The sequence below is a fragment of the Seriola dumerili genome, unplaced genomic scaffold, assembly GCF_002260705.1.
Source record: "Seriola dumerili isolate Sdu_G_001 unplaced genomic scaffold, Sdu_1.0 BDQW01000088.1, whole genome shotgun sequence".
NCBI classification, from domain to species: Eukaryota; Metazoa; Chordata; class Actinopteri; order Carangiformes; family Carangidae; genus Seriola; species Seriola dumerili.
The window spans coordinates 1,628,565-1,655,931 of record NW_019174343.1 but is presented as its reverse complement, the minus strand read 5'-3'; the positions used below and the strand labels follow the sequence as shown (position 1 = coordinate 1,655,931).

General features: G+C 41.3%; 1 protein-coding gene across 1 annotated transcript in view; it reads left to right on the top strand.

The window, feature by feature from the left end:
- LOC111221570 (receptor-type tyrosine-protein phosphatase gamma-like) overlaps positions 1-27,367 on the top strand; it is a 162,803-nt gene that overhangs the window by 88,856 nt on the left and 46,580 nt on the right. The window contains exons 7-8 of the mRNA XM_022745022.1: positions 7,272-7,464; positions 18,545-18,729. Coding sequence (XP_022600743.1) covers positions 7,272-7,464; positions 18,545-18,729 — 378 coding nt within the window. The remainder of the gene's footprint in view (positions 1-7,271; positions 7,465-18,544; positions 18,730-27,367) is intronic.

Below are 27,367 nucleotides of genomic sequence, written 5' to 3'. Positions count from 1 at the left end.
TGAAACTGATTCACAATCACTTGTGCTTCCTAAATGGACAGATTGATATCCCTGAAGTTTAACTGACTTGGTGTTATACTGTGATGATTAAATATTCCCTTCCTTTTTTTGAGCACTTAAAATATTTAAAATGAAATATTTAAAATGAACAAATTAACCATTAGACCCAGCAGTGCAGTTTCAGCTTTTTTGCATTCTGTTCCTCAGTTTTTAGTTTTAGTTTTACACAGTTAAGTAGCTATCTGTAGTCCTGGAGGTCATGAGGGATCATTTCTCTACACTGCAGCTTTTGCCTGTTTATGAGGATCAGCAACATACTCATGCAAAACTGAAGGAACACTATAAACGTTAGCGAAGATCGTGCCCTCCAACAGAAACATAAAGATGAGGGTTAGCATGCTTGGTAGGCTGTACCTCCAGAGACATACCCGACTTCACTGTTGTTTTCAAACAGTTTTTATCCAGTCCCCTGTTCCATGTCTAGCGTTACTAAAACTTATTGGGAATCTCCCACACCACCTAACATTCCTCCACATTTCCTTTCTAATGTCATGCTGATCATTTCTGATGTAAATCGTAAAACATAAACTGTAACCCGGCATAGCTGTGTGAGTAGGCGGTGTCGCTAAACGCTCAGTTACAGTGAAGTCCACCAACACTGTAAAACAACCAATTCAAATGATAATGAATTTACATATGAGTTGATTTAATATTTATAACAACAAATATACTATACTCACTACCAGTCTTTGTGGTCACTAGCTCACAGACAGTTTGAAAAACACTAAATTTAAAACAATGATATTTGAACAAATTTACTCCCGCATCACTTGCAGACCACTCTTTGGTCGGCTGAGCTAACCTTGGTTTAGTCAGCACACATCAACTGTCTCACTGCCGAAGCTGTCATAGTGCAGGTCTTGCACACCTAATTAGAATGTATGAAGCTAATTCAACACAAATTATTTGGTTCATAAGGTGGACTGAACAGAAGCTGGTCACTTATACCGAACATCCTGTAGCAAATAGTTCTGGATCAACACACACTGTTTTATCAGTATAATTAGGCAAACTCCAAACCACAGCTACAATAATAATACTTTTAGGACTCATAGAATAAAATATAATAAAAGATAATACTACATTAATCAACTCCAGTTTCCCATTTTGTTACCGAGACATCTTTTGACCTGCATATCAGTGCTTACTGTTCTACACACAGTTTTTCAGGCCTACCCCCCTCTCTGCAGGGTTTTATCATCCCAAGATCCTGTGGCAATTCTGATCACTCCTGCCCACACCACTGGTTTATAAATCTTTCTGTCCGCGTCCAAGCCACAGTGACAACAGCACATACAGGGAATGTAAACGATCACTCATTTCCTCATTTAGGAGCTATGCACTTAAAACAAGCCTTATTTACTGCACCCAAAAGTAAAAAACACTGCTGTAGCTTGAGGCTCTGGTAACTCAGTGTGGACAAAAACATTGTGGATTCGGTCCCTGTTTCTCTGATAGGGGATGTTGTTCCCCATAGCAACAGATACAAGCTGCCTATAATCTGCCTATACTGCCAGAGGAATGTTGCTCTGTGGTGCTCGAGGCTTTGTGCTCTGATGGTATAGTGATTTCAGCTCAGCTTTCCAGGATGTGGAGGCTGGACTTATAACATGGTCTTGTATGAGGCTGCATCTTCATGGTGTGTATGCCAGTACTGTTGGGAGGGCCGAAGGCTCTCAGCCTCATGCACTACTGCAGTTGACTGTGTGAGGAGAGAAACAGACTGGAGGCGTTGACGTTTGTCTTATCAGAACAAAGCAGCTTTAACGCTTACTCAAATTCTGTAGTATGTAATGACCTAATAACCCTCAATAATTCACAGGGTTGGTTACGTTATACTGTCCTTTCTTTAAGTTATTTTTTGGGGGATTTTTGCCTTTATTCTGACAGGACAGTTAGAGATAGACATGGATATTAGGGGGAGAGAGAGAGAGAGAGAGAGAGAGAGAGAGAGGGAATGACACGCAGCAAAGGGCCATGTGTGGGACTCCTATCCATGGCTGCTGCAGTTAGGACTAAACCCAGCTGGTGTGCGCTCTACCAGGTGTCCTGGAAAATTGTTTTCTATTAATGGATTAATGATTTGTAAGTATCTGTCAATACTGATTGAGAATTGATGGCCACCTTTATTTTTCAATGATCTACCATGGCCCCTTCACCTGCAGGAATTTCTTCAGGAACAGGGAAACCTTTTTAGAAACTCAAACACCTCAAGCCCCCCAGGAACAAGAGGGCTCAGTCTGCAGACTGCAAGAGAGCAGGTGTTACTTCAAGTTGTCCAGATTAAGCAGAACCACATGAGATGTCAAAACGAGATGTTACAGTAGATGAGAGCGCCTCTTTGTCTGATTGGTGAGTAAGCTAGTACCGTCATGCAGACTGGTAACAACGGATCCATTGTGTCTCATCCGCAGGTTGGAGCTCCTGTCAGTGGCGGAGCTTCAGTTGGTACATGTGTTGTTAAAACTTATTCTGTGGGCCTGCATAGCCGCTAGCAGCTAGTTAGCATGGCTAGCATTGTTAGTATAGCTGTGCCGTGCTTAAACCCCTTTCACACTTGACAGGGAGGTGCAGCGGCATGACGTAGACGAAGTGTGCGTAACTTGTACTGGATGTATCTACATATTGCAGGCTGCAGACAGAAATGCTATGCTTAGTGGCCATAGCTGAAATTGCAGGTCACTTGATATTCACTGTACAGTACTTGAATATGCTTTTCTGAGCATCACAAACACTGACATTACTACTAAGTCCATGCTTTAGCTGCACAAGAATTTAGGCCCAGGAACCAGAACTGGAATGGACAGATTCCAGCTTCAGTCAAAGGAAAAAAAACAACAAACCCCCCTACCCATTTCTTGAGTTTTTCAAAGACATGATGAGAAATGTAACCTGGGATCTGAAGGGAAATGTGCTAAACTAAAAAGATAAATCAGCATTTCACAACAAAGCGCAGAGAAACCAACACAAAGGCAGTAAGTCAAAGAGCTGAGCCTAGATCGATGTTTATTCTCTCATCACGCAGCATTACCTCCATTCTCAGTTTTTGTCCAGCCTAAACCCTGAGGGTTTACTACGGCTTGGTAAACAGTGGAATCCGACTTTTTTTTTTTGTTTGTTTGTTTTTTTATTTTTTTTTTATTAATCCTTTGCTTTGACGCTCACATTTGACTTTCATCATCTGAGAAAGTCACCTCTAAAGCTGGTCACCAAAGCTGGCAGGCTGATGTTTTATGGGCGTTTTACATTTGTTTTGCAGCAGCTCAGGGGGGCTTGGGATTTTTGTTTGCTGCAATCACATTCAGCTCAGGAAAAAAGCTGACTTCCTCATCAGCTGTTATTTTTCCCTTGTTAAAAGTGAGACCTAAAGATGGGGATGTTTTTAAGTTTTTAACACCTGTCCACGTTGTCTTAACATTTGGCCTGAATATTCCCCAAACACTGACAAATCAGAATAAATATAAATGTATACACACTCTGTCTAGTGCGACCACAAGACAAAAACGACCAGTATATACACAGGAAATATTGAAATGTGAAGGACAGATTGCTGTGAAAGATTCACACTCAGTTTGGACACCCTGAGACTCTCAGGATGTGCAGTCTGTGTTTGTTCTCTACAAACACCCAATTCACCAACTGCTCAGATGTTACCTGTTGCCAGTTACCAATATGTGCACCAACCGTGGATATGGAGAAGATTTTTAGTTTCATAAGTTGTCTTTAAATCCACTCATGTCTTTCTATTGATTTATGTAAACAGCCTCAGTCAGTCTGAACACACCTTTAAAGCATCAAATTCAATTTTTTCCCCCTTCCTTCCATCTATGGAAGCCCTGAGAGGCTGAAAGGCTGAAAAGTGAATTTATTCTTTTTCTTGTGAAAACACATGACCCCCCCCCCGCCCATTTTTTAAAATCTGCAAAAGCAAGTTTTTTTTTTCACCTGCCTCTCAGGGCCTGAGTGTGCAGCTCAGAGCATGCAGCTCCTGAACATGGGAGAAGCCTTCACGGCTTTGTGGACGAGCGGTTTGAAATGAAAATAAAGAAAAATCTGAAAAGTATAAGATCAAGTCAATAAATGTAACAGGAGTCATACCCCAGTCCTATGTGTGATCCCTTCATCCATCACAGCTTGTTCTCTGTGTCGCTCTTTACACTATCTCACCTGAATTCCTAAAGCAGCGGTGGGCAGCTTGCAGCCCATGGGCCATTACTGGCCCGCCAGCAACAATATCTGGCCCACCAGATTATTTTGATAATCTATTTATATAATATATATATTTTTTTTTTTTTCAATCTTACAATATCGGACCGACAGTCCCACATTTAGGTCCTATCTTATCCATGTTGATAATGAATGAAAGATACAAATAGTCACGCATCAGTCAATGCACAGTGCCTGGACCTTCTATCACGGTGGCAACAGTTACCAACACAATCACTCAAGCGTGAGAAAGTGTTTTGTTTGTTTTGTTTCGTATTTTTTTGTAGCAATGCTTTAGTTCATGTGCTTGTGTGCTTTTATTCTGAAAGGTTATGATAGGAAGTTTCAATGGTTCTGTTGCTTGCTTGGCAAACCTCTGAATAGCAGAAATAAGATGTGTGATGTGAAAAAAATAACACCAGTTAGACTGTGGATCAGAGCTCCACATGTGAACAGTAACAAAGTAAATTCCTACTGAATTTTTATTAGTCAATTTCTTAAATTAGCCTTTGAATATGTTCTGGCCGCCACCTAATGGATCGGAATAATAGGGGCTTCCATACTTTGCTGAACTTGTGGAGCTTTTGCCACAGGAATGGTTTCAGTAGGTTGGACACAAAGTCACTTCTTATAAAATGGGGACTCACTAATAAAAAATAAAAAAAAACTGCTCCATAGCACAACTAGAGGTCAGAAACTCTGCAGGAAACCTCTAAGCCCTACTCACAATAATAAATCAAGGTCAGTCACTTCATAATTCATGGTCAGGCTCCTGATTTTCGAGCATGTGATAATCATACAGCACAAAGAGAGTCACGGGAAGAATTTGCTTCCTTACTGAGACATTTACCTTTATAAATGGAAATCTGCCTCTCAGCAGCCCCTCTCCCTCGCAGCACTCCCTTGCTCACAAGCTGTTTGTCTGAGTGCATTGCTTCCAAACACATTGTACGGAGTATCCATCTGCCAGCACAAGCAGAAAGATGACACTTCATTCACACAGTGCAAATCCATGTCTGGTCGCCCGTCTTGCCACACAGCACGCGTTTGACAAATGGCAACATGCAGGAAGAGGCCAACTTCAACATCAAACTAAAGCAGTACAAAATGTTCACAGCTTGATAGCGTAGCGGCTAAATTCAGATTAAAACCACTTTGGGGACAGTTTCACTGCATCAGATACTAATTTACCACCAATAACATGAACTACAGTATATGAATGTCTTGGAGCCACCTTCTTCCAGGCGCACTTCCTGGTTTCCCCAAACCCAATGTAAGTATTCACCCCAGTCCAATCAGGCTCTGACTGAGAGCTGTGAGTGTTTGGGTTAGAGAACCAGATGTGAGCTGGATTTGGCCACATGCACGGCTGCTACATCTGGCCTGGTTTTGGGGGGAGTTGCAGATTTGGGCCAACTGCATCTGGGAACCGGCCCGTTTTAGCAGAGGTAGGTAGGTTTGGGCCACAGTTGGCCCTCAGACTCAGACTTTCAATAATTCATCATGTGTCTGGCATGAGTTTGACTGGATTCACCAGCTCGAGACTGCTGATGGGACAGGTCTTTTTTGGCTACAGTGGCAAGAGCTGGTTCGGATACAGTTTATGCAAATAAAGTGACAACAGTACTCTATTTCAATGTGTTCATCAAAGCACTGCTTATTTCAAGGACTTGGCCAAATCCAGCTCTACATTTGTAGTGCTGTTTGGAGAGTGTCTGTGGCTGCTTTACACTGGCCACACAAAACACAGGCTGAGAGACCGACTGGAGGAGCATGAATATGCAATCACAACTCCAAAAACTACAAGTATCCCCTGGTACAGCACTTCAGAGATGCAGGCCACAAGGATGCTCACTTGCTGAAAGTTCATGTTTTTGAAGTAATCCCCCCCGACACGTCCGGGGATGAGAGCTGGGTTGTGGGTTGATGGATCGAAACCGGCAGGCCCACCTCTCCCTCACGTCTGATTCAGGGAGTTGACTTTTCGTCTTTCCACTGATTCATTAGTCTGGCTGAAAGCCTGGATATGTGGCTTTTTGTAGCTGCTTATTAGAATTTTCTGAATTATTTCAACATGCAAAACTCATGCAGTCACATATTTAGACTTTTATGTCCATGGATTCTGGCTGTGGTAGAGGTACCAGCGTTGGCACCGTGATGAACCTGCTTTTTAACTTTAGTTTGCCTATTTCCTCTTTAAGCTTCTTTGTTTTTGTTCTGCCTTTACGATCTCATTTACTTTATGTCACATGTTGCTTAAGTCGACGTGATAGATTGTAGAGTTTATATTTAGTAATGACTTCCTGGAGTATGTGCAAGACATAATTACACTTCCTAACTCCCTCTAAAACCACACATGTAAATCATTTTTACATGAATTTGCAGATAAGTTTGGAGAGAGCAGCCCAGCTCTTTCTCCCCTTTCTCCATGCTAAGCTAAGCTAAGCTAATCATGTCTTGGCTACATATTCAACCTACAGACATAAGATCGGTATCAATCCTTTCATTCAAGCATATTTCTATTGGTGTCAAATTAGTCCCTCAAAAAAAAAAACAAACTACTGAACCACATGAGGATTTGAAATGATCTCTGCTGCTGGAGAAGTTGGATCAGTTTTAATGTCTTTACGATTGAAAATGTGATATTTCAGTAATTGTACATATATTTCACTGATGCATGGATACACTGTTGACTTAATGAATTCCTCATATTTTGAAATTATTAGTCATGTATTACCAGTGTTCCCCGTCCCCTCCATGATTTCATGTGAAGCCTTTGTTGTGCTGCAGCAGTGACCCAGTTTCCTCATGGGGATCATTAAAATTTCATCTTCTCTCAACTTGTATTTCAGTTAGATGTCTGCGGTGCATTCTGATACTGTGTGTTTTGAGGTCTCAACTCTCCAATTCAAAAGTTACCACAGGATGTGAGCTCTGCCTGCCACTTACTCATTCTGTCTTTCCCCTCTCCGTCTCCGTGTCTCTGCTCTCCCCGCTGCCACCAGTTGGAGGCTTTCTACTCCATCTTCACCACGGAGCAGCAGGACCATGTTAAGTCAGTGGAGTATCTGCGCAGCAACTTCAGGCCCATTCAGAGCTTGGATAATCGCCACGTCTTCAAGTCAGCGGTCAAGGACGCCTGGCTGCCGGACCTGACCGACAGCGCCGGCGGGCCGTATGGCACAGAGGCTTCCAAAGGTACGGCTGACTCTGACATTACGCTTGGGGCTAAATGGGGCAAAACTGCAACAAAGCACACCTCATTTATTCACAGTTGTACTTGTCAAACTATTTTAGATCATATTTTTTAAAGCTGCAACTCTTCAAACCATACACCGATGCCACAAGCCACCACACAATGAGCAACTCTCAAGTCAGCCTCTAGCCTCTTCAAAGTGCTTATTTAATTACATGATCATGGAGATAATATCTAAATGCTGAATTAAAGGAACTCAAAGCTGAAGCATATGAAATGTTGAGAGGAAGGAACATGTACGTCAGGGTTAATTTTTTATTTTTACAAAATTATTGCTAGTGGCACATGTTGTACTACATTACTGTGGCTCTCTGCATCCAGTGGTATCTCTGTTTCTACCCACTGATTTATATGGCATCATTAAAGTTTCTTCTCCCACTAAACTGGTCCAATATTCTCACATTACTCCCGAATGGTGACATTTTCTTAATGTTAATAAATGAGGGATATTCAGTGTTGCTCATATGCCCAGAGGAAACTGATTGTCTTCTCTATGTGTATTTGTATGTGTGTGTGTAATTGTGTGTGTGGTCTGGGCTAACTCTCTGTCATTTCACTGGCGAGCCTGGTAACTCCCCTAGCATAAGGCAGTGGGAGGAACACCAGCCGTCCTCCCACTCCTGCCTCATTACCACTCAAACAACACCACACATTGTGGTCGTTTGTGTGTGTACGTGTGCGAGCGCACGTGTTTTCTCTGTGTACTTCCAAGTGTGGGTGTGTGGCCTAGCATCTGTGCTGTGTCAACTGTCCTAGCAGGGTTTGTCCCCTCCCTTCCTTCAGGCACACCTCCATATGGTCGACTACGAGAGAGGTGCATCACCTAGATGTACGCGCGCGCACACACACACACACACAACTGCACTCACATACATGTACCGCGCATGTGTGTGTGTGCGTGGGTTGTCCTGGCGCAGCGTGCTGTGTGCTCCTGCAGTACGTCCTTGAGCGCAGCAGTGGGACAGGTTTGCTGTGAGCAGATCTATAGGGCTGGCAGCGGAAATGCAGAAGAGGAGGAGGAGGAGGAGGAGGAGGAGGAAGGACGGCATGGGAAAAAAGGCAAAGAGGAGAAAACACAACAGACAGACACACAGACCACATGCCTCCTACACACCCTCTTCAACATGCTGCCATAGCTACAGTTGAGTGGGAAATTAGTGCATGTGTGCGATTGTTAAACTGGCCTGTAACCCCTCTCCAGTCCGACACCTAACAACATCCAGACACACAACTCACAGGTGAGGCTGTGGGCTGAAAAGCTGAACAGAGCCTACACAGCAGCAGCTGAGTTGAACGAGTCATTTTCCCTCCAGTCCCCTCTCACTGTGTTAATTTATTCCATTTAACTGTGGCTCAGCCTTAACACCTTCCTCTGGCTGCTCATTGTTTCCCATCAGCCATGATAGTTCATTTATTTTTGGGTCACTGAGTGACTGGCAACCTTATATCTGCTGATCCACAACGACAGATAGCTAACCCTAACCTTCACATTTTAGGAAATATATTCATCTAGTACAAAAACAAATGAGAGGACCAATATCAGTGTGGACTTATATTAACCCATCAAGTCCTGTGACCTGACACAAACCCAGTACATTAATTAAACACAGGTCACTTTAAAGCTCATCCAGATTGTATTCAAGCAGGGTTTGCATTATGCTTTGCATAAAGTACTGTCCCATTCAGTTTTACAAAGCTCTCGCTCAGTCAGATCCACTTTGTTGCTGATGTGACACAAAAATAACTGATCATCTGTCTGCACATCTGAAGTGACTCCCTGTTGTTATCAGTCAGCTGCATTCTCAGTTCTGGTATGATGAAGAATTGAGGGTAAAAACACCATTATGGTGCCTAATTAGTCTTAATGAAATGATGCTGGTTCAGATGTTTTTAAGTAACCGTGCTTTTATTTTCTTTACTTTCTGTTGTACCCTTCACAATTTAAAGCTCCATCCAGTCTGAAGGTCTCTGTCCATGTATTGTTTGATTTTAGATCAGGTCTAAGTTCTATATTGATACTGTGAAAGTATCAAAGCCTCAGTCCACAGAGAAATGCACACAGCCTGTATTCAGAAACTGAGCCTTAAAACCAGCCGTCAGGACTTCTAGGGATGTCGCAACAAAGTAGTCACCACAGTGCCCCAAGCCACGCCCACCTGGACCCACCATCCAACCTTGCAGGATTTGGTTTCTATGAGTGTTTTACCTGAAATCTGCTATATTTTTATTAGTCGCTCAGAAAACAGTCAGCCAATCAGAGGAGAGGCTCAGAGCCTCCTCTCCTCTGATTGGCTCACCAACCTGTTGCTACTAGCACTCCAGAGAGAAGCCTGAGAGATTCTGAGAGGTTCTTAAAACCACAAATATATCTTTTTATGGATCAACATTTTAAATAAAACAACAGAAAGGTGTAACATATAGACCTTTAAAAAATAATTTAAAATTCACAGTTACTAGCTTGGCAGTGTGCAAAGTACACCAACACTTCAATCTAATGACATTTTCCCAACTTCTTAAATGTAATCTCTACTGTCTTAAAAACATCAAAAAATCTCTGCCCTGCTGTGATCACAGCCACATCTGCCACAGTCAGACTGAACACATCCAGGCCCAGTCTCTGAACCAGGCTGAGATGAATCTGATTTTGATCTTTCACACAGCAAACAAACATGTTTCCAGATTGTTAGCTCATTCCTTTTAAAATAGATTTTAGTAATTCAGTCAAAGTCAAGGTGAAAAGGGTGAAAAATGCAACCTATCTATCAACCTAATCTATTTCAGATGTGATTTAAAACAAGAAACAGAAAAAAACAAACAGACAAGAAGAAGCAAAGGCCTTTCATCCAGGGTGACAGCCTTTTTGACTTCTGCTCACATAGAGTCTCAGAGTGAGTCTCAGAGTAGCATTCACTCTAAAAAGAAAGACCCTGAATTACTGACTGTTTGCAGGAAGAAACCAAAACACGAAAAGACATTACGTTTTTACGCAATCAGTTGTCACCACAAATGTAATGCTGTATAAGGAACATGGAAAATGTACGCAATGACTCGTCACAGAAAGCTGAGTGAAATAAATAAATGACACAGCATCATAAATTACATAATTCATGTTGCATAACTTATAATAAGAAATAAGAAGAGAGGCAGCACGAGTTATGTTGACTGATCTTACACAACACATCAAGTCACATTGTTAATAATGAATATTTAACTTCAGGATAACCTTGCACTTGCTTTGAATGTACACAGTTTTCACTGTTAAGTGATCAGCAAACGTTACATGTTCTCAGCATGAGCACAAAGCTGCATGATGCTTTCTAAAGCCTGTGGTCTTATACAGTAACTGACTGTGACTGTGGTTATAGACCCTGAGGTTTCCTGTCATGTTCTGCTTACTAGGGTGATTTAAATTCCAAGCACATATATGGACATATAGTGTAGCTTATTGGCATACACACACTGTATGTCAGAGAGTCTTATCCTCTTTACTGTGATTACAAGCACACAGTCCTTTTATCTCCTCCCTCTCCTTTCATTTCATTCAAAACATGGCACATGGTTTCATCTTAAGTTGTATATGAATGCATTAATATGTTACCAACTTTATCAAAGGAGTATTTCATCACTTTCTTACCAATACCACATGAAGCTGGAGCCTGCGACCAGTTAGCTGAGGTTAGCAATGTAAAATCATGTTAATTAACATGTTAATTAGTGAGCATTATGGAGAGTGCATGTTAAATTTGCTTCATGCCTTGAAACATAAATATATACTCAACCCACTGATACAACCCATAAGAGTCTCTCCTGAAATACTGCCGCTACAGTGGCAGGTTCACAGGTTCTTTGTCACCATGGTTACCATAATAATGGTCATGGCTTTGTTAGGTTAAGGATAAGATCGTGATTTGGGTTAAAATATTAGATTAGATTAAATTAGACAATTTTAGTTGTCATGGTTACAATGATGACAACGTGAACTTTGTCGATTGGTTGGGGGATAATGTGTTTTGTTCATCCATTGTGGACTTTGTCTCTCTTTATGACATGAGCAAAGGAGGAAGTCTGGTGAAACAGTAAAATTAATCCAAACAATAGATGTCGCCTAACAATAAAACGTAACTATGGGTCATAATCAAGTGGCAAACTCCGAGGCTGAAAAATGAAGCCAACACTGAAGAACCAAATCTGCAGTTCCTCTAATGGCCACTAGAGTCTGGCTCCAACAGTGAGTCAGTCTCCATAGACTCCCATGTTAAAATGTCCAACTTTACAGCAGAAATAAACATGTTTACAGCCTGATACAAAAACTGTTTTGGTCTCTAGAGATAATTTCCTCCTTCATCCACACACGCTCCACTTCTTTGACCATTTTTGGATTAGGTGGAAGTTAGGGGCGGAGTCACACACTGCCAAGATCGCAACAGTGGAGCAGCTCACTCTGAGCTTTAAAACTTCTCTTCAGAAACCTGTGGGTAGTGTGACGGAGGCTCTGTCCATCTTTATTTACAGTCCATGATCAAAATCAACTGCTGCACAGATGACCTGTGGGCTTGTTTTTTACAGAAGGACAGACTCGTTATAAAGTTTAGTACAGGACATGAATAGAAGCAGTACTCTGCCATCTCTACGTAAATGTGGCATTGGTGATCACACAGGCACACTCTGAAACTTTTGCTGTTTTCAGTTCAGCTCAGGTCTAATGTAACTACCCATAATTCCAGCACTGATCTGTGGGTACAACCAAAGACTTATTCCATTTAAACCTTTCTATATTCCCAGTATGTTTTCACTGCACATTGATGTCACAAATAAATTCTTTTTCAGTGAATTTCAGTGACTTTCCATCACAGTATCTTGCTTACAGATGAGTGAAATATTCATATGTAGTTTTGGTGTCAAGTATTTGAACTGAGCTCATTTGCATAAGTAAAAATTGCCCAAGAAGTGACACTAGCTTGCAATCTGAATGTACTTGTTCTCCACCTCTCTGCGCACTTCTTTGTGTCTATTTTGTTCTAGTTCAAGGTCAAGATGTCCAAGAGCTGAATGAGGTGCCTGCATAACATCTAGAGGTGCACTAATATCGGTTTTACAAAAAGATACAAGTACTGCATGAAGTAGTTTGAGCAAAGCAAGTGCCAGTCTGAGTGCTACTCAATTTATGGTCCTTTATGACATGGAGTGGTTGCCTGTTATAAAACAGTGACACTGAGAGGAGCTGTGCCGCAGAGAGCTGCACGGTGAATAAAAATAGCAGCATTTAAATGTTTCACATCAAAAGACATTTTCCTGACACATAAAAGTGGCAGTTAGTGCATGAAAACTGAATAATGGTCATGTCATCAGTATCAGTTTGAAGCACTTCTTGCCCATCTTCTTCACTGGATGATTCTTCTGCTTTATGTTAGCAAAGTTTGAGTTTTTGGGACCTAATCTCACACCCGGCTCAAAGCAAAGTGTCTTGCTAGTGACTTGCTAGTTTCAGACCGATGCAGTTGTCATTTTCCCGTCCAACGCCCACATGGTTTAAATGGCAAATACACTTGTGCCCATCTGAGCACCCATGGGTGTGTTGGTCTTGAAATGAGGTGTGGTAGGAAGTATTGTTAATGCAATGCTATTTTGAAGCAGCAGAAAGTGACTGACAAAAAACAATGGTGCAATATTTCACTATTATTTTGAGGAGCATTGTCAAGAAAGTAAGGCCTGTAACACACTGAATGTGTTGCATGTGGGTGGCAGCTGCAGAACATTAATGTTAACGGGTTAGAGTGGATAGACTGCCTGCGTCACAACTGATTTGCATGTAACACAGCATAAATAAACATAAAAAATACCTGTTCATGTAATAGTGACATCATCCCAGCAACATCACATAAAACATCTTCCACTATAGTTTTTATGTCTAGGCTGAATCTGAATATGACATTTTCTAACCATTGTAGTTAGGAGTTAGTTATTTGGAGAGAGACATTTTACTGATGATTCCTGTCAAAAATAATACGTACGTAGAGAGACAGAGCTGCGGCAGCAGAGACATAACTGGTGTGAAACACACGTATGCTCCTCCCCAGCCTTTCAGCAATGTCAGTTACCACGCTCACGGAACGCAGGCAGTGCATTCCCGGTGTAATATGCACCTACATAGGCGGGTTCACAATATGCATATGCTCTGCCTTTTACACACTGAAGATGTGTCTCAAGATGTTTGGTTCAGTCAGCTGGATCGATAGAATACAGCCTCTAAAGGTCGGAGTGTTCTCTGTGGCATATTGTGTGTTGCATATTTCCACACTGAGCCATTATAATAGTATTCTTGCCACGGTGCAAGTGAATATTTTTCTAATGGAATGGGAGATGGACACTCAAATTGGTTTATTGGTTTATTGCATGTTACGCCCAAAACTAGACCGAGACCAACCCTTCTGAGCCATGCACCTGGCACAGCGACTGTTTTTCCACCTTTAAACTACCAAAAGTGATTTGGACACACCCTATATGCACTTCTACCATGCACTTTCGAGTGTTAAAATACAGCTCCTTATGTCTTGTTAATGGGTACTTCACTGACAAAAACATGGGAAGTGGCAAATAAGTCCTTCCCAACTGTGCTCTAATAGCGAGAAGAATATGAACATCAGCAATAATGGTATTGGCTGTTCTTAAACTCCATAAACATTTAACTGTAGACAACTAAAGCAGGATTTGGCACCAACCATGTCAGCAAAGCCTGACATCCTGACTGAGTTCCCACCCAACTCCTCCCAGTGCAAGACCTCACACACTGACCCACAATCAAGACCCATTCATCGATCAACTGTGATCATCATGCTGCGTGGCTGAAGGCATCCTTAACTCCTTCACTTCTCCTTTACTCCTCTGTTTGGCTTTTTAGAGAGTTAGAGAGGGAAAGAGAGAGAGATGTTCTCTGTGGGTTTCATGTGTGTCACAAACCTCCTCCACCCATGTTCCGTTCTGTGTGACTGGGCTCTAGACTTCATCACCCACTGACATCCAGACCTCTCTCCTGCGCGTGTGTGTGTGTGTGTGTGTGTGTGTGTGCTTACGTGTATGTATGATGGCCCGCTTATCTTTGATGAAAGCCCTAAGAAGATCTCACCCAGCCAGACACACAGGGCTACAGAACCCTTTCAGCTGTGTCACACACACACACACACACACACACACACACACACACACACACACACACACAGATGTTACAGCCACCATATAGAACCATGTGAACAACAACAGCTTTGTCCAAGGATTTGTCCAGAATAAAGAAAATATCCCAGTGAATGTCACAATGTCACAGTGATGAAAATATAAGCATCTGATCTGAGATTAGCACAGTAATGATCTCTGGTAGATCACTGATCTATAATCCGACAGGAACCCTCAGACAGTTTGGAGAAAACCCTTCTTTAATGTGTTGACTCGACGATCAGTTTCACCTCTGTGCATCCTTTTATATTTTTAGGATGACTGTAACACACGTGTCCAGGGACTGGATGAATAATAGCCTTGTGGCTAACTCTGGTACATTTACACCAGTGTTTATTATGTGTACTAATGTTCACAGCAGCAGGGCTTCAGGTACTGGTCAGGTGTGCTCCACAGGGGAAACAATGAAAAGTTATGAAATGTGCCATGAGCACTGTCCCTGTTAAATAAAACCATTAAAGGGAGGTCAAGGATGTTTAGCCTAGCTTAGCGCAAACAGCAGAGGGTAACTGCTAGCCTGCAGCTTCTTCGCAAGTGAAATAGTGAGAAGAGAGCAAGGCTGTTACATACACACTTGTCAAACTTGTCACTCAAAGAGCGAAACCACACACCAAATCTGCAAAACCATGAGCTAATTCTTTTCACTGTCGATCTCCTTCCACTGACCGCAGAGTTTCTTTTTTATCTGGACCATTACAAACTTTTCTTGGACACTTCTTAGGTTTTTCCACCACAACCTTCACCATACTCGTGCATCTTCTTTTTCATGGTTACTCCTTCTGGCTCCATGTTCTTTTGTCTATATGTAACATTAGTTGTGTCCCAATTCGGGGGCTGCATCCTTTCGGGGGACACTGTCTACGCGCCTTTATAGCTAACGTAGACCGCGAAGGCCGAACCGAAATGAGATGGTCCGGTCTACGGAGGATTTTTGCTGTGTATCGCCAGCTGTGCCCGCCTTTACTATTGCGTCGCAAAGTGTGTCCCTGTTTGCCTAGTAACCTTGACATAACTTATTCTTACAAAAACTTGAGGTTTTAATGCGCTTGGTTTTAACAGATGTACTGTTAGCTGTTGAACTGAGCCTTCAAAATGGGAAAGCCTAGTCACTCCACTGTGACGTAATGAGTCTTAAAATGCAGTCTCTGAAGGATGACACCTCTGAATTGGGACACAGCTATTGTAAACATACGTATGTGGAGACTCAATTAAGCACCCTACACATAGCTGCATGTTGTTTCCCAGGCTTTTAATGTGTCCCCTGAGCAACACAGTACAACCCACTGAAGGTTCCTGTCCACATATTTCAACGAGGAACCTTCAGCATGTTCTAATAGTTGCATAATAAGAGTCTGAGAAATAATACAGCTGTCAGTGTGGTGCTTAATTGAACCTCCAGATGTTTACACTGTACATATAGACAACAGAACACGCTCTTCAGCTCTGACAAACTTGCAAGTTGATGTAAAATGCTCAGAGTGGGAAAGTCGCCACAGACAGGAAATTAGGTGTACTGAGAAATACAGAGAGATTTACCTGAGGGACTTAATCAGCACTGTGTGAACTGGTCTGATGTTCATTTATATGTAAAAGTCCTGGACTCCAACTTATGATACACACACACACACACACACACACACACACACACACACACACACAGGGCACGGCTGACTGGGCCCAGGTTGATATAATCTGTTAAATACACTTTCTCTGCATTGAGGTCGTTCACTGTTTGACTTCCAAAATGTCTCTGTGTGCACATATGTGTGTTGCAGTCTGTGAACGTGTGTGTTTCAGTGTGTGTGTGTGTGTGTGTGTGTGTGTGTGTGTGTGTGTGTGTGTGACTAATGGCTTTAGTAATGCTAAGCCACATGGGGCTCGACTGCAGGTTATGAATAGAAAAACTCCACTGCAGCTCTTTATGAGCAAGCTAATCAATTTGGTTCCACAAGGCACGTGAGCTCTTTTCTCAATCAACCCATGTTCATCATCGAATTACCTGACACATTTGCATAATATTATACAGTGTGGAATAATCGTTATAGGCATGGTTGGATGGTAATACACTAGTCTCTCTTTCTCAACAATAAATAGTGTAACAAATTGCTGCTTAACACACAGTTTCACAACAAATACACTGACCAAAGTGAAATACATGGGCACACAAGACTCCATGTTATGTGATTTTTGAACGTCATTAATCTGCTGCTGTAATGGCCTTCTGCCGGTCAAACAGGGAGGACCATTGCTTCATAGAGCTGGCTTTCAACATGATGAAACAGGAAACACTACTGTCTAATTCATCATTGTAGACTGCAGCTTCAGATTTACCTTTAGTGGAATTTTGCCCAAACCATAAAATACATAAAAAAGTACACATAAAAGACATGTCCACATATTTATGTCCATATTCTTTGAAAAATAGAGCTTTTTTTTGTCTTTCTGCATTTCTTCTCATATTTTAATGGGAAAGCAAAGAAAGCTGTGCAGAAATGGTGCAGAAACTACCATTACAACTACTATGGGATAAGAATAATTCAGTCATTTCTTCTGTAAATTCTCATAGAAAAGTTGGCATTCATTACCTGTACGCTAAGAGGTTACATGCAAATGTTTCACATTAAAAAGCTGATTAGCAGTAATGCTCTTTGAGCTGCTGAAAGAGCTTTTGATGTGAAAAGTCTGCCAGGAAGTGATGGTAGCCAGCAGCAACTGCACAATAGCTAAATGGAAGCAAAGCTGGGAATAATACAGCGAATGAAAGATAAACTCAGAGTGACTATTCGGAAATGTACATTAGACTGAGTGGATCAACCCTTCAGGTAAACACAGAGGACATTTCCATTGAGTTTGCATGAGCAGCATCAACATTGCTTACTAAAATGGAAGCAGTATCTCACTGAATATGATAAAACACACACAGGGTAAATGAGCCTGTGTCTTATATAAACCTGTTTAAAATTAAGGCCTCAGTCATTGTTTGAGAATTCATGGTGATCATGATCAGCTGAACAACCTCACTGGTCAAACAGAGACACCCCGTGGTCATAAGCAGCCAGTGCAGGACTGGTCGTATCAGAATGAATGGGGACTTGCATGTGTGTATGTGTGTATTGTTAAACTCATAACAAAACATACAAAGTGTATGTTTGCCTTCATATCTCTCACAGCCAGATATTAGAAGGCAGAGCAGGTTGTCATCATTTGCCTAAAGGCGACTATATATGAACTCGTTTCATTGGAACCTGGAGACAAAATCTGTGTGTGTGGGTGTGTGTGTGTGTGTGAGAGAGAGAGAGAGAAAGACAGAGAGAGAGATGCCTGTGCATATGTGTAGAGCAGTTGTGTGTTTGTGTGTCTGTGTTTAAGACACTATGTATGGAGAGTCCAGCCATTCATACGTAGATGTGTACACACTGGATTGTGTGTGTGTGTGTGTGTGTGTGTGTGTGTGTGTGTGTGTGTGTGTGTCTGGATGACTCAGAGTGTCTCACAGCAATATTAATAACACATCATGAATACAACTCACGCTCACATAACACCTACTTCTCTCTCTCTCTCTCTCTCTGTTGAGATGAGATGAGTCGATGTATTTAGCTGTTAAATTATCTCTTTGTTTCTCCCTTTAATTTTCATCATTCCATTCTTCCTTCACATCCATCTTTCTTCCTTACCCCCCCCTTCCTTCCCTTTCTTTCCCCTGTCCATCCTTCCGTTCTTGCTTTCCTCCCTTTCTCATCCTTCATTTCCCTCCTCCTTCATCTCTCTGGTTTCCTGGCTCCACCCTCCTCCCAGTGTGCAGCAGCGCTCCCATCAACATGAAGGTGCAGCATGTGAACGGCAGCGCTCTGGTGGTCCGCTGGGCTCGTCCAGAGGTGACGTACCACCCGCCCATCCTCCACTTCCTGGTGTCCTACAGCTGGACGGCCCATGACGACAGCTACGAGGAGACGCACCTGACCGACGCCAAGCACAAACTGGTGAGGCTGCTACGGACGGGTTAGACTAACACACGTGGGATTTTAGGATTATAACTTAACAGGTGATGATATGATAACATAGGTTCCAATAGAGGAACCCAGCACGTTGGACGCAGCTGTGAGGAGAGTACTGCAGCAAGCGTCGTTGGTAAATCAGCTGATTCCTTTGAAAAGGCCAGTGTTGAGTTCAGGTGCTGAGAGGTTCTGAAATGTTGGATATAAATGAGAGATTACGTCTGAACACTGTTGTGTTCGTGACACCCAACAAACATGGACTCTGTGTGAATGAAATTGAATGGGCCAGCTCCATGTTATGTTGTGCTCTGACTTTTCTACATCAGTATCTGACCCAGTCTCCAGTAAAACGTGACAACATATTCTATTTCATTTTTTTTAATTCTATTAACTTTTTTATTTAACAACTAAAGCCTAATCATTTTTTATGTTTATGTAATACTACAGAAAGATGGCAGTCTTTACTATAAATCTTCAGAAGAACTTTGAGAGTCCATCAAAATAAAAGCACATTGCACAGCTATTCTCAAAACACAGGCTTTTTAAAGGTGATGTGCTCAGGTCAACTATAGACTGCCTTACAAATTAGATACAGGTTAGTTTTCAGTGATGAAAGAGATTTAAAAAAAGGTTGAAAAATTAGTTTAAAAACTATTTTGAAAGAATAGAAGGAATTTGCTGCTTTGTATTAAAACATTGAGATTCAGACTCCATGTGTAGTTTTTATGAGTTAAGTTGAAATCATTAAAAAACCAAACTCAGATTGGTGATAATGTGATCATTTTGTATTTATTTTGTAATACTAAGTGTTTTAAGAATATAGTGATAATGTTGTTAGCATCGATCATGATCTACAAATCACATGATTGACTGATGGACTGTATTTAATAAAACAACCTGAGCTGTGTGATGAAGGCAAGATGTGTAGGCTAGTGTACTGCAGAGGAATTGGGCGAAGTTTAAACCAGTGGGTCCTAAACGTTTCAAACTTTTCCATGACCCACTTGCAAATTTCAAATATGGTGGTGGCCCATATCCGACCCTGTAACAATACGGAGGCCTAATAATACTTTCTTAGAGCACTTTTTGTTTTATGATGACGATGGAACATTCAGGACTGAACTGAAGCAGACGGGAGAGAGGTCACTTGTTGATTCACCATCTGTCTCTGACTCTCTTTCCTGTTTACTCTTCCTGTTGCTAACCAGCTATCCATCTGAAAACTCCATTTGCCATGGATGTGATCTTTTAGTGAACAATCAGACTGAGTTAGCAAACAAGTATATGACGTGGTCCGGCAGCAACACACGACTTCCTATTATTGGCTATAGTGATAGAGATTATTATGAGGGGTAAAAAACATTGAAAGGAGTTTTTAAGCATTTTTAATGTTTTCAAATATCATTTCATTTTAAAACATTTAAAAACACTATTTATATATAAATATAATTACATCCTTTCACCAAAATTGTGCTGTTTTGCAAATGATTACCCACAGGTCGGTAACCACTTCTCTCAACCTAAACCCAACACATGGGACTAAGCTTTGTCCATCCAACCAACCTGACCTTCTGTCGATTTAAAGTCAAATTATTTAATTTTTTTTTAATCAGAATAGAATCTGTGAATAACAGATTGAATCCTCTTCAGCCAGTAATGCATACAGTGTCCCAACAGTGTCTGGTATAAAACAGTGTTCATTAATGAGTGTGCATGCATATCAGCAGAAGAGTTTAACTATGTCAAATATAAAAAATAAAAAAAACTGTGCAGTCTAAGACACACATATTCATGACATTCCGTTTGACACCATTTGATAGCAGCATTCAATAGTCTCACATATTAGGAAATCACATTAAATATGTGTGCATATATAATGAGCTGAGTGCTTTAAATCCTTCTTTGAATGAGCTCTTCTCATTACACACACACACACACAGACACACGCGCACGCACACACACACACACACACACACACACACACACACACACACACAGTCTTTCTCTGATGTGCTTCCTCGGCCTGGTTTGTGTGAGAAGAAAAGAAGAAAATCTTTTCTGACTCATAACTGTTGATAGCCGTGTGTTTGTACTGTCATTTATTCCACAGAGATGCAGAGAACAATGGAGGCTTTCAGCTCTTCCTCACACACACACACACACACACACACACACACACACACCCACACACACACACACTGCTCAGACTCCATGTCCACAGTTCTTTGTCTCATCACACCAACGTGTTTTAGGCTGTGTGAGGAATTCCACGTGTGAAGTTAGTTTCAGTGGAGTTTGTTTCAGCTTGTCGCTGCGTCTGTGCTCAGCCTCTCTGGCAGTGACACAGAGCAGCAGCCGCCACGGCTCAATAATGAATGAATTGTGACTAATGACTGTCGAAGCTGGTGTGGTTCATGCTGCAGTCCCTGTCAAAGCCACTGGGTGTCGGCTTGAAGACACCCACATGAAGTGGAAAGTCTGTCATAATAAGACATGCACATGCCATATATACACTGGCAGTTATTTGTTGTCCTCAATAGAGGTGTATTATATGGATAAAATCCTGTCATGCTATATGTAACTATATTGCAATATTCATATATACCATAATATGATTTACATTTACATTTATTGTGAAGCTATGTCAGGATTTGCTGATGTCAGCACAGGCAGGGTGGAGCCACAGGAAGAGTCAGTGAAGACAGTAACAGTGAAAAAGAGGATGGGGGGGTATCCAGGGACATCTGGTGGGCAGAAGGAGAATAGCAGGAACATGAAGATGAAGGGGAGGGGCATGGAGGTGAGGAGGAGGCATGGAGATAAGGGGGCGGGCGTGGAGATGAGGTGGAGCATTGGGATGGGGGGGTTGTGAGATGTCAGGAAACAGTGGAGCAGATCATGAGAAATGACCTGAGATACCATCATTTGATCAAATAAAAATGTCTGTTTTGTCTTATAGAGACGGTAAAACAGGCTCATTACCTGAAACACAGCCCACAGTGGCCTCACAGTGGCATCATATTGAGAAACGCTGGCTGTAATCATCCCTCCACATAGGGACACATATTTGTGGAGCTGCTGCTGCACCAAATCCACAGCCTCAGTCTGCAGAGCTAATGTCAGGCTTCAGCACACATCAAGTCAGGATCCCTGTACGAAGTAATTGCTCGATGACCAGTGTGGGCAGGAGGAATGGGAGGAACGCTCACAGCAACCAATACGTCTCTCACACACATATGGCAAAAAAAATCTGACATCCTTGAAAATCAACCTTTCCTGCAGGTAGATGTATTACAGAACAACAGGATTAGATTTCCTTAATATGAAACAAACAGGAAGTGCAGAGTTAGCAGCAACAGCTGCAACAACAAATCAAACATGGTAAACGTAAGATGAAAAAATTCAAACAGAAATATAATACAACACGCTCATAAAACAGGGAATTAGAAAAAAAGCTAAATGCATATGATTTTCTGTTAGTGCTGATTTTTTTTGTTTTGTTTTATTCATGTCAATATTTGGAATCTGTACAGGCCTTAAAAGACCCAAATGGGTCACATCAAAGTCCAGATTCCAGATCAGCCACTGCCAGCACCACCAACTGATCATCAGCCAATAATCACATAATTTCCCTGCAGAGCCAAACACACACACACACACACACACACTCCCATCACAGAGCACTCCATATATTTCATTTGTAGTTACTATTCACACCTCTTTGGCTCCTTTCCTCTTTCCTTTATTCAACCCTTAACTCCTTTCCTTCTTTCCTTCTTTCATTTCCTCACTCTTCATCTCTTCAACCTAGAAACACACCACACACTCAACCTATTGATTAATAAACCATGATTTAACCTCTTCACTGTGATCCAATGTACATTTGAACATATTTGAATCCTGTAGTATATTTTCCATCTGTGCTCACACTGTATCACTGTCTGGATGAATTTTTGATCAGCCTGATGATGAGCTACAGTCACCTTTATTTTCTGTAAATGTAAATTATGGACTAACAGATAGTCAGATGCAGCTGCACTGGGGGAAAGCATGTGTAGTGTGTGTGTATGTGTGTGTGTGTGTGTTTGTGTGTGTGAGTTATTTCAGAAATAAAGAGGATTTTACATCATCAAAAATTTGACTGCGAGGGCCTTGAAAAATCTAATAAGTTGTTTTGGAACAAAACTGTTTTGATACATAAAAAAAATTAGCTCTGATTGCATCATTTAAAATATTTTTTATTTAACAAGTTGTCACACACGTGGCTTTGACAACTTCTCATGAGAAAATGGGTCAGCTAAGGTTTCAATAAAGTAATTATTCTAATTATTAATTTGTGTGTGTGTGTGTGTGTGTGTGTGGGGGGGGGGGTTGTGACACAAACACACATACCACACTCCAACACGCATGCACAGGCCACAGGCACACGCCCAACATCCTCCATCAGTTCCATTACAAATGGTCTCATCAGGAGCCAGAATGAGCTGTGAGAGGAGCGGTGAGCAGACAGGAGGTTTCATTCCCTTACATTGTGGTGTGCCGGTCAGCTCACAGAATACTAATGCTAAGCTGGAGAGGATACAGGGCTGCCAGCCTGTGCAAAAAGCATGACCTTGGGCCAGTGGCTGTGTGAGAAAACAAGATTTGCTGAAAAAATAAATAAATAAATAAATAAATAAAAGGGATCAGAGTGCCCCCTGGCTGTGGAAAGCAAGATCCGCTTTCAGAGCTGGGAATCTGCCATGATGAGAGATGGAGAGAGAGAGAGAGAGAGAGAGAGAAAGAGAGATGTGTGTAGTGTTTTATCCTCCCGTCATTAACTCAAGAGACCCCCTCCCCAGTAATCCCCACTTCGCTCTCCCTCACCCCATTTCCTTTTCTTCCTCATGTTTTCTCCCCCTGGTTCCTCTTTCCACTTTGATTCTGTTCTTATTCCCTGTATCCTCCCCTGACACCTCTAACTAGGTCACAACAGGGACCTTTTGGACCCCCAGATTGCAGACTCCTGTTGTCACAATCAGTGGAGAATCCCTTTATAATAAATGACTGTGGACTGGACTGTTTTATGGGCCGCATCACCTCTGAAGAAGGGGTAGGGGGGCGTGTGATTAAAGGAAACAGGTATGAGTCTGGTATGAATCAGGGAGTGTGTGTGTGTGTGTGTGTGTGTGTGTGTGTGTGTGTGTGTGTGTGTGTGTGTGTGTGTTGCATCACTAATAAAGATATTAGTGAGTATAAATGCCCATCATAGAAATGTGAACCATGATTCCAGAGGTTCCCTGGGATGTTTTGGACGTCACTGAACTCCCATAAATCCATGTGGAGCCAAAGAGGCTGAAGAAAAGGGACAAGGCTACTCTCTGACACATCCAATAAAAAGCAAGCGGGTCTAATGTGTGTTAACACGTGTAGAAATAGATAATAAACTGGGTCCTGTCCTGATGGTTGGGTTAATGGGTTCATAGTTTTGAACTTTGTTCTTATATCAAATCCCTCTTTTGTCTCTGAGCGATACAAAAAATAAAATGTTTATGTTTCTTCAGAAGCTGAGCATCTTTAAGACTGTAACTAACACGTCAGGCCTAAGGTGTACATATCTGAATTGTATCATGTTATACTGTTTCTAATATTTAGTCTACCCTCATTGATATAAACATATGGTGGACTACTCTTTTAAATTGTGTTACTTTTAGCTAGGTGCACCTAATAAATTGGCAACAGAGTGCATATTTCAATTTCTATTTTATATTCAACAACAAATGCTCACAACTAGTGATGGTGAAACGAGGCTTTGCAGCCAATTATCTCACCAAAAGATGAATTATTGGTAAATAAATTATTCAATCTCTCATGGGGACAGTGGAGTGATGAGGGTAAACATGTTTTTTTTTTTATTCAGTAGCCTATTCAATTGGATATATATATAAAAATAAAGAAATAAAAAATTTGACTGACAGTGATTCACTTCACTTCGTCAGAAAAATAAAAAAATGTTATATGTGAGCAACAAATCACAAAGTCAGTAAACAGGAGAAAAGGAAATGGAGCAGCAGAACCAAAGATATTTGGACCTTGTCTGTCATCAATCATGTGATTCTGTGAAAAATGATCCAAGCCTTCACACTCGCTTCAAAGCCTTGGCGACACACACATCAACTACTACCAGATAGCAAAAGTTAACCCGGCCCATACTTGGGCCACATGCTTGTTTTCTTCTGGCCTTGTATACACCCGGTTCCACGGCCCAAATCTGGTCCATATACACAATGATCGTGAGGTTGCTACTTCCACATCTGGACCAATTCTGGTGCAAATGCAAAAAATCTTCCAGCTGTCCGTCAATACTGGAGTATAACAGCCGGAATCAACACAGATGTTGATGTATATGGGCCAGACTTGGGCCAAGGACAGAGGGCAGATGTTGGGCCAGAAGTTTTATTTTGCTCTGTGTACTTTGGCACAAAGGTGCTTTGAGCTAAATGCTAACATCAGGTAATGCAATGACAATGTTAACATACTAATGTTTAGGAGGTACATACACCGTTCACTATGCTCACCATCTTAGTTTAGCATATTAGCATGCTAACAATCATATTAATTAGCACGAAACATGAAGTACAGCTGAGACAGATGGGAATGTAATTTGTTTAGTATTTGTCCATAAACAGGTAACAAAATATTAGATGAACAGATATTTTGACCTGATGATGAAAAGTCAGGTGATCACCAGAGTTTAAGGAAATATGAACAAATGAACCACATTTTAATCTCATAGTTGTTGACACATTTCACACTGTCACTAGTGTGGCTGAAACATCTGGACTGGTACAATGTCATCATAGCAAAATGTTTTCCCCTTTTTCCCACTCATTAATGCATTCACACAGGAGATCATTATTACTAAGATTAAAACATTCATTCATCTTTAGTGTTTAATATTTGTCATTATAAACTGTTAGACTGCCCTGCCTCTGGTATTATTGCAGCAGTGATATTGTAGTTATATGATGTATTATGCTTGGGCAGATATTCAGTTATATCAAATATTGTGATATCGCCCGCTAAATGTGATATTTTTCAGAATATTGAAAATATATGTATACATTTTTAGCAGTTTTGCACAGTCTGCCCTAATAATAATATAATAATGTATTGTGTAATACCAGAAATATATATTATTAAAAAAAACTGAAATATCCAATTCAACAATATAATTATGTATTATTTAAAAAAAAAACAAAAACAAAAAAACAACAGAAACAGTGGTTTCAGTTGTTAATATCGTATATATTAACAGCTGTATATCAACATATGATATTATCATGTATTGCAGTATTTGGGCTGGACTACTTCCAGACACTGAATTTTGGATGTCGCCCCGGCCTATGATGAATCCTTATTTAAACACGAGGCCAGTTATGGTACAAGTGGATGACTAGAGTAATAGTGCAGAGAGGTCTGTGACGCAGAGACTGAAGAGGTTCCAGACTCCTCAGTCCTATTTGTTCATCAGCTGCTGTACACTGAAAAACCAAAATGCTGACATGAACCCTCCTGATTTGCTCAGTGTTTGCCGCCCATCTGTGTGAGAGCAGGAGTCAGCTGGAAGCGTGAAGTCTCCACAGTGTCAGTGTGAACAGCAACACCCCCGGTCTGACAGAGCACTGCCTTCTCACGGAAGCAGTCAGCTGCTCGTCAGACTGTTCATTTGTGCCGATGATATCTGGTTCTCTCTGACAGAGATCAAAGGAGCTGTTTAAAAATTCACAGCTGAGATATGAAAACTTAGAATTAACCCAGTTCTGTGTGCTTGTTTTTATTGAAGGAGCTCCGTGTAGCATTTTAACATCAGTATATTATTACGACATCGGTGCTAATGTTATTGATTTTTATTTTGGAAAGCACTTTGTGTTACATCAGACGAATGAGGGTGAAAAATAAAGACTTCCTTACAGACAGGTGACAAAACGAGTGCTTTGACCTGAGGTGCAGCCTGAGCTGGGAAAGGCTTCTGGGGTCCAACATATTGGATTTAGAGGGAAATCTGCATGACTGTTTCATGGCAGGAATGAGGGGTATGGAGCTGTTCTGCCAGCACACAGTTACTGGCAATGGCAGCATGTTTAGAGTGGCTGCTGTGTGAGTCTTGGCATGCTTCAAATGATTATAATGGCATTTTGGTGAAAACTGATACAGTCTCTGTGTGTCAGTGTCCAGTGGAGGAGGGATCATTGTTTTTGGTCTCCACCAGCTCTTTTTTGACTAAACGCTTCACTATGTTCAGCATCTAGTTGCTAACTGTACCTGTCTGCTGTTTGTTGCTAGGCAGGTAGAGCTTTGGGAAGCACTTTGACTGAATCAAAATACACTGAACAAAAATATAAATGCAACACTTTTCATTTTTGCTCTGCTCAGATTTTTCATGAGTTGAAATTAAACTAGACTTTGTCCAAGGACCCCAAATATTTTTTTCTCTCAAATGTTGTTCACAAATGTGTTTAAATCTGTGTTAGTGAGCTCTTCGCCTTTCCCTAGATCATCCGTCCTCCTCACAGGTGTGATGTATCAAGATGCTGATTACACAGCATCATTATTGCACAGGTGTACCTTGGACTGCTCACAA